The 12,316-nt window shown below is 34.5% G+C and overlaps 1 protein-coding gene across 3 annotated transcripts in view; it reads left to right on the forward strand.

The window, feature by feature from the left end:
- NUP35 (nucleoporin 35) overlaps positions 1 to 11,631 on the forward strand; it is a 48,853-nt gene extending 37,222 nt beyond the window's left edge. For all 3 annotated transcript variants that reach the window (XM_069068592.1, XM_069068594.1, XM_069068593.1), the window contains 5 exons: positions 3,949 to 4,090; positions 6,610 to 6,679; positions 7,924 to 8,052; positions 9,404 to 9,568; positions 10,469 to 11,631. In XM_069068592.1, the coding sequence (XP_068924693.1) occupies positions 3,949 to 4,090; positions 6,610 to 6,679; positions 7,924 to 8,052; positions 9,404 to 9,568; positions 10,469 to 10,546 (584 nt within the window). In that variant the 3' untranslated portion in view covers positions 10,547 to 11,631. The remainder of the gene's footprint in view (positions 1 to 3,948; positions 4,091 to 6,609; positions 6,680 to 7,923; positions 8,053 to 9,403; positions 9,569 to 10,468) is intronic.
- The last annotated feature ends 685 nt before the right edge of the window (positions 11,632 to 12,316 follow it).

Below are 12,316 nucleotides of genomic sequence, written 5' to 3' on the forward strand. Positions count from 1 at the left end.
AGAGAGAGAGAGAGAGAGAGAGAGAGAGAGAGAGAGAGAGAGAGAGAGATAAAAGGTATGGTCCCTGTTGTCTAGGCACTTTAAATTGGGGTGGTAATACATAATAATAGGTAGCATTTATATAATGTTTTAAAGTTTACAAAGTACTTTACAAGTTTTAGTTTATTTGATCCAGTGCTTATATATAGTAGGTGCTTAATACATGTTGATTGATCCTTACAATAACATTGGGAGGTATAGTTACTATTATTATTCCTATTTTACAGATGATAAAACTGAGAGAAATGGAAGTTAAGTTACTTTCCCAGGGTCACACACTAAATGTCTGAGGAAGGATTTGCTTATGCATAGATATGATAAAAATTAGTGCATAAGAGGAATAGATTATTATGAGATCAGTATGAAAGATCACTTCCAGTGAGGGTTATCTGGCAAGGCTTTACTGAGCAATGGGCTTGAGGGAGAGGTAAGATGTAAGTTTTAGGGGGGGCCATTTTTATGTCTAGGGAAATAGGAGATCCTGGTTTATGAGACATTGTAGTTAATAGAACATTTAATCACATTAATATTTGGCATTACCTTAGATGAATGTTGGGTCTTGTTAGGGACTGTTGTTGCAAGAGAAACTGGAATAGCTTCATATTCCAGTCAAATTTTTTTGTTAGGGATTACTGGTAAGACTTCAGTATTCTCTTCGGTTTTCTGATAGAGCTTTTGATTATTAGGCTTGTAGGATCATAGATTTAGAGCTGGCATATACTTTAGAGGTGTTCTAGTTCAATTCCCTTATTTTACAGATGAGAAAACTGAGGCTCAGATAAATTAATTTGTCCAGTGTTACACAGGTAAGTGGCAGATCTAGTCTTCTGATGCTAGAATCTAATCTTTGCACTGTAACTTGCTTGAGGATTCAGAATAGAGCTGTTTGAGTCTCAGTTTTGAGTTTTCATCATAGCTTGACTTGTTTCTCAGTCCATTGAAGCTGGATTTTTGGGAACTTAGCAGTTTCCACAGAAGAGGCATAAGAGAAATTGACCAATTGATATGTTTTAACACACACAAAAGGGAAGACTTGTAGCTTTATTTTGAGGCACCTTGTGGCAGAAGGAGAGGGACAAAGACATCCAGATCTCACAGATCACTGGAGGGACAAGAATATAATCTAGTTTCCAAAAGAGTTCATCTCCATTTGTAATTCAGCCAGCAGAATGACATCTGGGTCTTGGTTAAGATAATCTTTGGGCCATAGCTGGTGGAGGAAGTAGAACAATGATTTTTCTAAGAGATATTCTTTGGACTTGGCACCTAGGTTCTTATCAGTTGTAGTTTGGAGTGAATGATCCTGGGTTCTTTCCTGCATAGCAGGGCATCTCAGGTATGTGGGCAAGATCGAGGGTTTTTATGCAGAGGGCCCAAGGTTTCTAATATGTATGATTTTCCACCTCTTTCATAGTCTGGGAAATCCTATTTAGTGAGGTTGCGTGGGAAGTTCCAGGTATAAGAGACTCCAGAAAAGGGAGGAAGTGCAGGGAGGAGGAAGGGATTTATTTAGAATAAGGCTTCTTAAAATTTTTCCACTCAGGACCCGTTTTTGAGTTTGAGCAGCCTTCTATGGCATTGCCTGACTTGAGGGCATGCACAGTGCAAAGTGTGCTTGCTTTATGTTCCGAACCAAGGCTCTGTGCAGTGAAGTTGCCCAATGCAGCCTGAGCAAGTGCTTCCAGAAACACCTCAGATTCATTGCGTGTTTGCTTTTGAATTAATTTTTGATGGACATTCAGAAACCTTTTAGTGTTGCCAAATTTTTTACAACCCTTTATGCGTTCCCGACCTACAGTTTTAAGAAGTGCGGATTTAGAGTGGAGACAACTTGTTGCAAAAAAGGCTAGGGACATACATAAAACCATAGATTTTTTTTGGACTGATTTGTCGCTGTATGTGGTTTTTTTTTTTAGTTTTTAAGAATACCTCAAACTTCAGATGACACCTAGAAACTGAAATAATTTCTTTTTTCCTAACTGCTATATTTTCTGACTTTATTAACTTTGTTAGTAGTACTACCAGTCTTTTAGTTACCCATGTTTTCAATATTGTAATCAACTGTGATTTTCCTTCTTCATTGCTCCCTCCACCTAGTTAGTTGCCAAGTTTTATTCATTCTGCTTCCTCAGTGTGGCTTATATTTGTCTCCCTTGCTTATCAGTACCTTGTACCTTTCTAATTCTGATGCTGATTACTTCTCTCCTGGTCTGTGGCAATTGTCTTCTAATGAAACTTTCCATGTCCTTTCTCCAACCATGAGTCTATGCTATGTATCACAGACAGAAGTAACACTTCCTCATGTGTAGGTCTTGATCACAGAATCTCAAAGTTGGAAAGAATCTGAGAGGCCATCTAGTCCAACCTATACCTGCATAAGAAACTATCTACAACATACCTGACAAAAGGGGTATGTTTGCTTTTATACCTCAAGTCTGTGGGTTAGGGGGAGGGAACTCACTACTGCCCAAAATAGAACATTTCACATTTGGAGAGCTCTAATTGTGGGAAGTTTTCCCTTACCTCAAGCCTAATTTTAATCCTTTTCATCTGCCACCTGTTGCTTCTGTTTTCTTTCCTTTTGTGGTCAAGCAGAACATGTGCAGTCCAGTTTCCTTTTGTGAGCTCCTTAAATCCTTAACATCCATCATTGCCCTTGCTTCCCCCAAGTTTCCTTTTCCTCCCCAAGGGAATAGCATTGTCTATTGAGCATAGTCCCTATTCCTTAACCAGGATATTCAAAGCCCTGAACTGATTCCAACCAGGCTTTCTATCCTTATTTCTTTCTACCCCTTTCCCTCATTCTTTTTTAGTCAAATTGAAGTTTTCACAACCCTGTGCCTTTGCTTAAGTGATTTTTTTTTTTGCCTGTTGACCTTCTATTGAACCCTCAAAACCAAACTCAAATGCTGACTCTACCATGGAATCTTCTCTTGTGCTAAAGAAGCAGTGCTGGATTTGGAGTCAGAGGGACTAGATTAAAATTCTAGCATTGCTACTTACTATTTGTGTGACCTTGGGCAGGCCAGTTAAGCCTTCTGGGCTTCTGTTTCCTCTGTAAAATGAGAGAGTGGGTCTCATGACCTTTGAAGTCTTTCCTGTCTCTAGATTCTTTGATCCTACCTAGAAATCATCTCTACTTCATTTGTATTCTTCTTATGCATTTATTGTATTATACTTATTTATTTGTATGTTTATCCTTTCTGTATTGTAACCTTGTTTAGAATAGGTATTATGACTTATCTTTATATCTCTTCTGGTGACTTGCAGGGAGTAAGCTCTTAATAAATAAATGTTTGTTGAAAATGTGCACAGCATGGCATCAGAATGTGATAGATTTGTTTTAAATATCATAGCAAGCCCCCACATTTGGGAGCCAGTTAGACATTTCAGTTTCAAGGAGAAAAAATAATCCAAAAGGATAAGAAAACCATAGGATTTATTTATTGCCCCTATCCATTGTTTTTCCCTCCCCTTAAGTGCATGCAGGGAGTAGAACCTTGACCCCAAACTAGAATAGGTACAATGTTGGCTGAGATGTTTTAGGATCCTCAGGCAAGGTATCATTGCTGCCTAGATCTAGTTGTGCTCTTTACTACCTCTGACTTTTTTTTTTTTAAAGTTATAGTGATGATAAAAATGCAGATGGTCAGGAAGGCCTTCATGGAGAATGTAATTAATATTTAGCAAAAATGAAAATACTATGAAATAATACTGAAAATTATTTTTAACCATTTGTTCTCCATAAGTTTCAAATTTTTAACTATTAAGTTCACAAATATCTTATTTTTGGTCAAAGTTCTGTCTTAATTTTGAATAATTTTATATGCTATTTTCCATTTGTAATATAGTTAGATTTCAAATGAAATGAATTGATCACGTTGGAATTTAATTTATTTTTATTAATAGGTTCATGCATGTTCAGTCCAGCAAATATTGGTCAACCACGAAAGACTACTCTGTCTCCTGCTCAGTTGGATCCCTTTTATACTCAGGGAGATTCCCTGACTTCAGAAGATCATCTTGATGACACTTGGGTGACTGTATTTGGGTAAGTAATTTTCATCATTTGGGTCTCTGCCTTAAGCTTTTTCATTCTTGGGCAAAGAACTAAACTATTTCTTCCTTATTTAGTTGTCTACTAATGTTCAACAGTTAATGTAATTTATTAGTGAAGTATGTAACCTTATTTTAGTGTGGGAAAGTAGGTATCCCCCAATCACTTTTCTTAAATTTGGATTGGAATTATGTGGCTATCGTTTGATTTCTTACCCTGTCTCACTTACTATCTCCTTATCTATGATTGAGTCTTAACTCCAAAGAGTCATTTTGCCCACTTCCTAGTAACTTCTTTCCATTCCATATGTAATTTTGAAGCAACAAAATTGGCATAAAAATTATGACAATTATGTAAATATATATATAATGTAATACCTAGCATGCACATTTATCTAATCATCTCGTATCAGTAAAAATGAAGTATTTGGACAGATATGAGATTGGTTATTTTTTGAAAACAGTTGCCAGAATGATACTGAAGCTTACTGCATGAATTTTGGAAGTGGGTAGATGTTAGAATAACAACATAAAATCAAAATTATTTAATTCTCTTATTTTTTTTTTCAGAAAGACCAAGGGTTTTCCTCATTCAAGTCTATATTTGTAGCAATTGAAACTAGGTTCTTCATGTTTGAATCTTTATAGTCTTTTTAAATCATGAAATATCAATACAATGATACCTGAATTTCAATTTCTGAACAAAAATCTTTTGTTCTTTAGTAGCAGCAATTTTAGTAACATGGTTATGTCACTATGAATTGGGTAGATTGCTCAAAGCACTTCTTAGAAACATTTTTCTCTTTAGCCTCCCCATTTTTGATTTGTTAATTTTTTACCTAATTTCATATTATAGGAATACCTTATTTATTAGCCTTAGAATAAAGTGTTTCTTATACACAATGACATTTTCTAGATTACAGCACAAGTGCCAAAACATTTTATGTTAACCATTTTTATGGAATTATTTCTCAGTTATTTTATGTATTTTCCTGGTTCAGTAAATTATACTTAACATTATTTAACTTTTTCTGGGTAACATGGGGTTATCCTTATACTATTCTTATACTGCAATAGAGTTATTCTTAAGGTATCTTGAGTTGAATGCTTAGTTGATCCCAGAACACTGTGGTCTTTTAGTTCATTTCTGATTTTTATAATTTTTTTTTATGTCTGCTCTGTCACTTCTGTTACTTCTTTCTGCTGTCATGGTAAAATGGAAAGAGTATTGTTAGTCCTGGACCCAAGGGACCTGAATGTGAATCATACCTCTGCTACTTACTAGCTGTGCAACCTTAGGCAGATCATTTAATGTCTGGGTCCCAACTTCCTCATTTGTAAAATGAAGGTGTTGAACTGCATGATAATTAAGTTTCTTTTTGTTTGTAGTCCTGTAATTCTATTATCCTATAATTAGTGTGACTATCTAATACCATCTCATACCCAGCACTTAGCACACAGTCAGTGCTTAATATGTGTTTATTGACTAACTGAATATCTCTGGCAAATATATTTTATTGACTAACAGATATATTCTCCTTTCACTCTCTTACTCTTGCTGGTTGCTTTTAATATGTTGTGGACTGGGCCTAATAATGATGAAGTCTGTTAAAATTGTGTCTAAAATAAGAATAAATAGACTTAGAGTGAAGACCTGAGGGACTCTACTATGAGGAAAATGCATATATTTTAATTCACGGACTTCCCTATATTTTGGTTAGTGAGAGACTTTTTTTGTTAACTTGATGATTTTTGACTTTTTACTTCGTATATAATTGAGGTAATTCACAGTCATGTATCTAACTAAGTGAGCTGTGACTTTACCATAGTGGTACTGTGAAAATCTTAGAATGAATCCTTCTGAAAAATACTTTGGTTTATAATACTACAATTTGTGTAGCACTTTAAAGAGTTAGCAAATCTGAGCACCATAATTAAATATCACTATAAATTTCTTTGTGTAGTGTGAATAAATTTGCAATCACTTAAAATAGAGGTAGGAAAAAAAAGATGGGAGTGTTTGATAGAGAATGAAATGCTAGAATTGATGACATTTGGGTTCTACTTTAAGGATTAGAGGTATTCTTTTTTTTTTTGGAGGGCAATTGTGGTTAAGCGATTTGCCCAATGTCACATGGCTAGTTTATTTTTTTGTGTTAAGTGTCTGAGACTGGATTAGGACCCCAGGGCCTGTGCTCTACTCTCTGCGTCACCTAGCTGCCCCTGGAGGTATTCTTTTTAAGATCTTTGTGTTGCTATCCCTTCTTACCAAATTGTTGAGTTGGAAAGTAAATTTACTTAGATTGATGCTTTTAGCAATTAGAGCTCTTGAATTTTTTCAGTTGTTTTTCACACAGTTTAGTAATAAGCTCCTTGAGAGTAGAGACTTTTACCTTTTGTCTTTGTATCACAAGGTACGTGTCCAACATATGGTAATGACTTAATAAATGCTTATTGATTGATTGGTATTTGCACTGTTAATATTGTGTTGAATGTGGTTTCTCTTCCTTTCAGGTTTCCTCAAGCGTCTGCTTCCTATATACTCCTTCAGTTTGCACAATATGGAAACATATTAAAACATGTGGTAAGTTTTACTAAAAAAAGATTTCAAAGGAGGGAAATAATTTAAAAGATGGGCAGAGTAAAGATGAATTGTCGATATGAGAAACCAGAAGGGTTGTGTTCTCAATCATAATTCATAATTCCCCATTTCTTTGAGTTTTTGAAGATTTTATTTTTGGTATAAGATTTTCCTTAAGTTCTGAAAGTTTTGACAGAATGCAAAGTATAGTTGAACTGAATTTGAATCCTGATACCTGCGTTATTTACTGTGTGACTCTGGGCATGTTACTTGTGCCTCAGATTCCCAGTCTGTAAAGTGGGGCTGATAATACTCATTGTATGTACTTCTCAAGGTTGTTCTGAGGGAAGTGCTTTCTGTCAACCTTAAACCACTAGGTAAACTTAAGGTATTATTATTGAGAGGCATTGTGGCATTGTGGATTAAAGAGCTGTCCATGGAGTTAGGAAGACCCAGATTCAAGTTCTGCCTCTCATACATTCAAATTGTGTGACCCTGGGCAAGTCATTTACTCTTTCAGTGCCCCAGGCAGAGCAGCAGCAGATCTGCAATTGATTGAAGGAGTATCCTCATCCTTATTATGCAAATGAAATCACAACAGTTATTGTTGTAGGCTTATTGACTGATGGACAAGTGGAATTAGGCATGGATCTGGCCTATCCTATACTTCCTCACAGAAACTCTTAACTGTGTAAAGCTAATTTGAGTCTATTCTTTTTGTTGTTTCACAGGATTTGTAGATAATGGTCCATCTTCCAAAATTATGGCAATACTTATTCTAATAGGCATAATGTTAGATTTAGGTATCACTACCTAAAATATTTACTAGTACTTTCTTTGAAGAGAATGTTACATCAATAGAATTTAGGTTTAAAAGGCATTTGTTTGCATGGTATTATTTGGAATAGGGTTTTGTTTTTAGGTTAGCAGTGTAGTACTACTAATTGTAATAGGAATATTTTTTTTTATTATTGTCCACAATTCTTTTAAAAAATATTTGTTATCTGTTGGGATAACAGTGTAGTGGAAACTGTACTGGACAAAGAGTCAGAAGAAGCTGTGTAGTCATGGGCAAGCCATTTAACTCTTTAAGTCTCCATTTCCCTACTTTTAAAATAGAGATAATAAAGCATTATAGAATAGTGATTTTGATTTGTTATTTTTATTGGGGAATTTTACTTATATGCAATCTCATCTGTGCTTTATTTGACCCCATCTCATGTTTTCTGTAACTGAAATCTGTACAGATGTCTAACACAGGGAATTGGATGCATATTCGTTATCAGTCCAAACTTCAGGCCCGGAAAGCCTTAAGCAAAGATGGAAGGATTTTTGGAGAGTCCATCATGATTGGAGTAAAACCTTGTATAGATAAAGTAAGTTTTTAAGCAGGTATGTAACTTAGCCCATAGGAAGGCCATTGAACTGAGAGTTGAGATTCTTTTGATTTCTGTAGCTGCTTTTGCCCTTAAATAGCATTGTTATCTTTTGGTAGGTCATTTATGCCCTTGTGTCTCTTTCACTATAACATGGATTATAGTGAAGTTGAATTAAGACAACGATAATATTATTAGTAATATTAACAAGTTGGGAAATTAGGTGTACATTCACATGACTTGCCTCTTTAACTAAAAAAAAAATTTTTAACCACTTTTGATGGAAATATTTCTAAATGTATTATACATCTGCCTAGAGCAGAGGATATTGAATATAATTTAAAGTTTTCTTGCTGACTCATTAAATCAGGAACATTGATTATTGTCCTGTGCCATACTATAATTATACTGGGGGACTATTTGTTTCTACCTTAAACGTCTTCATAGCTTCTCTTTTCATTTGCTTCTGTTGTCACTGCATTTTAAACTACTTATGATCTGTATTAGAAAACCTCACAGATATATGGAAAAAAGTATTTCTATGTAGTCCACATCTTTCCTAATGATCAAAGTTTGTGGATTTTTGGTGGCAAAGTTTGTCTTTCAGCCACTTCTATTGCTTAATTTTGGTTTTATTACTATGTTATAGGTTTGTTGAAGTTGTTTGAAATCCTGTTTTAATTGAAGGTAGGGTATTACTGTATCTTCAAATGTTATGATCTTGTTAGATTGAATTCATGTAATGACTCATAGAACCAGAAAGAAACTTTAGAGATCATCAAGTATGATCAGATAATTTTACATCTGTTAAGACTGTTACTGTACTAGATGGCCTCTAAAGTTGCTTCCACCTCATTGTCTGTGAAGCCAAGGAAAGGGAACCTCTTTATTTTTATAATTCTAGAAGTGAAAACTTATTAAAAATGATAATTTTTTTACCATGGTTGGTTAACTAATTAGTGGCAGAATCTTACTGAAACCTAGGCTTCCTGTTTCTCAGGCTCTTTACCATACTGCCTTAGCTTACTTCAGTGCAGAAATTGTTCAAAAGGGTTATTTGAACCAGGTAAGATATTTCTTACATCTTAATGATTTCATTAAAAAACTTAGTCTAAAATTTTATATCCATATGTTTACCTTGATGTTTCTACCAAAGAAGGGATGAAGTGCAAAGAGCATTGGATTAAAAATCCAGGGAACTAGGATTAACCCCAGATTTGCTGCTTACTGCCTGTATGATTTTGGGGTCTCAGTTTCTCACCTTTAAAATGAACGATTTGGACTAGATACTCCTTGAAGTCCCTTTCAGCTTTATTATATTAAGTCAAGCTTTGCATTTTTTTTTCTCTAGAACGTTATGGAAAGCTGTGATAGAAGCACCATAGCTTCTCCAGGATCAGCCTTTACACCACCAATCAAAACCTTAGGCTCACCTGTACAGCTTTCAAGTACTCCTAGAATTTCTACCATGAGACCTCTTGCTACAGCTTATAAAGCTTCTACTAGTGACTATCAGGTATTTTGTGAGTTGGATGAAAAGCTATTTTTTAATCGGTACATATATATATATATATATATATATATATATATATATATATAAAACTGTTTTTCTTAGCTTAGGTTTTTAAGAGTTTTTAATTTGAAATCACTGAAGTATAAAACCTTTTTGAAAGGTTTTATATATATATGTAATATACATAAAATGTATATTTTATATGTAAAATATATATTTTTATATAAAACATATATATTATATCTATATGTTTAATTTTCTGTTTTCAAAAAAGTGATTAAATGAATGGTTTTGACATGCCTTTCTCCTTTCTGTTGGAGATAATTTAAACAACTGGATGTTCTTAAATGTTATGTTTTGAAAATGAGATTTAGATTAATAAAAAGACTCTCTTCCTTTCCTTCCTTACCCTCTATATTTTTTACTTCTTCCTTAGGGAATTAGCTTTTATTTTAATTTGTTGAGCCCTATTTTTGTTGTCATAATAGCGGATAAAAGACCTGCAACAAAGATAAACAAATGGTAGTGTTTGCTGGTGTTTCCTTTAACCTTTTTTTAAAATCTGGGAGATTTTTTCATTCTGAATATGTTTCATTGTTTCAGTTACTAATTTCAACTTGTGGAGTAGGAAAAATAATAAATAGATATAAAACCATTGGAATTCTATTTTACCACTCCAGATTTTAGTCCTTTTAAAATATGATAGCCCAGATATCAAGTTCTGTAAAGTCAGGGGACAATGTTCCCCATGGTGCCTTGCCAAATAATAGGCATTTAGTACATACTTGCTGAATGAGCAGACAAATCACTTAATATTTTTGGTTTAATTATTTACTATGCAATTGTTTTGAAGAAATTGCTTACTTAAAATAGTGGATCTTTCTTTTTCTCTGTGTCTTTTAGGTTGTTTCTGACAGACAAACTCCAAGAAAAGATGAAAGTCTTGTATCTAAAGCAATGGAATATATGTTTGGTTGGTAGTATTATAGAGAAGAATCTCCTTGAAGGTGTTACACTAAAACCTGATTGGAGCTAGGAATGCTCTGCCAGTTTCCTTCGGTTAGTTGTATAACCACTATTGACAGAATTTGGACTCTATATCAGACTTTTTAATGCCTTTTTTTTTCTTCAGGAGTATAGCATATTTGTAGCTTGCACTTTAAATGATGGATGTGACATGATTTTAAGAAACTTCAAACATTTGTAAATAGAAAGTTAAAATGCTTGGTGTGATAGGTGCATGCTTAGTCACAAAAAAGGCATTGTTTACTGTAAGTTATATAACTAAGTTTGTGATGAGGCTTTTAAATCATTTTCTCTGAAGGCATTAGACTTCATAAAGAAGGAAAACTATGTACTTCTGCCAGGACACGTGGATGATAATTGAACAGTTTGAATTATGGCCTCTTAATTTGGATACTATTTAATACTTTATCATTGCCTGCATATGCCCTGTCATGAATTATCATTCAATGTGTTTCAGACAAGAAACAGTCCCTTTTAAACCTTATATTCATGTTTCCTAATAATAAACTTTACAAATTGTATAGGTTGGATCTTTTTCTGTATGTGTTGATTTTACCCAAGTAGTCTTAGGTAATAAATAATAGACTTAGAAGAAAACTAGGCACCTTTAAGTTCAACTTTGGCCCTTCATTTTATAGATGAGGAAGCTGAGGCCCAAAGAGTTTGTGATTTGTCTAGGATCACCCAGTTTAAGTAAGTGACTGAACCAGATTTTGATGAGATCTTCTGATTCTCCTCTTTGCTATGCTGCCTTCTGTAATGCTTTTTTTTTAAGGCACAGTTGTTCCTTAAAGAAAAATATTAGAGGAGACAGCATAGCATAATGGGAAGAACTCTAGATTGTTGCTCTCAAAGGAACTGGGTTCAACTCGAGAATATGTGTTGGTTCAATGTGTTTATCTGGAATCAGAATTTCCTGTATAGAAAATTTACCTCTGGTCTTTTTTTAAAACCTGTGATCTTTAATCAGAAGCTGTATCTATATACATAAGATTTTGTGATAATTTAATACACTGATGGACTGTTTTAACTGACTGAAATTATTTGCTTGTATTGTATCTTTTGTGAACGTCTGTTATTTTCTTTAGCTTATAAAGGGAACAAGGAAAAAGTGGTAACAAAACTTATGTGAAATCTCACCAGAATGGAGTTGTGTAAAATCCTTCTCATCTGTTTCTGAAACTTGTTATGGTTACCAGGAGAATCTTTGGAGTTAAAAAGAAAAAATATGATCTAGACCTGGCTAGTTGGTTTGAATACATGTCTTTCAGAGTCTAAAAGTAGTACCCTACTATAGAGCTGCCTCGTTGTCTGTAGCAGCAAGCACCCCAAGCGTCCTCAGGGTTTGCAACTACCACAGGTTCTTGGATCTGCTTTGTTAAAGGAAAGCAACTCAAAATGGGTTAACAAGCTTACTTTAATCAGTCAGACATATATCGTTTACCTTGTTCAGGAGAAAAGGTCAGCACCCTGAACCTCAAAGTATACAGGCATAATTATCAAGACAGAAACATCAAGTAGACAGATTTCCAAACTGTCCAATCATTACATCCATACCCAGTCAACATCTGGGTTTCCACATTCTGGGTTTTTCAAAGCCGGGGGACTCTCAACAACGGCTTCCCAGAATTCAGATCAAATCACAGAACACTTCTCAAAGTGAGTCCCCAAACAAAGCTACACATCAGTGCTTATATAGCCTTCTCCTGGCTCAGAGAATGTAAC

The sequence above is a fragment of the Petaurus breviceps genome, unplaced genomic scaffold (genome assembly GCF_028583685.1).
Source record: "Petaurus breviceps papuanus isolate PSGF00001 unplaced genomic scaffold, PetGlider_PUasm1.0 90763, whole genome shotgun sequence".
NCBI classification, from domain to species: domain Eukaryota; kingdom Metazoa; phylum Chordata; class Mammalia; order Diprotodontia; family Petauridae; genus Petaurus; species Petaurus breviceps.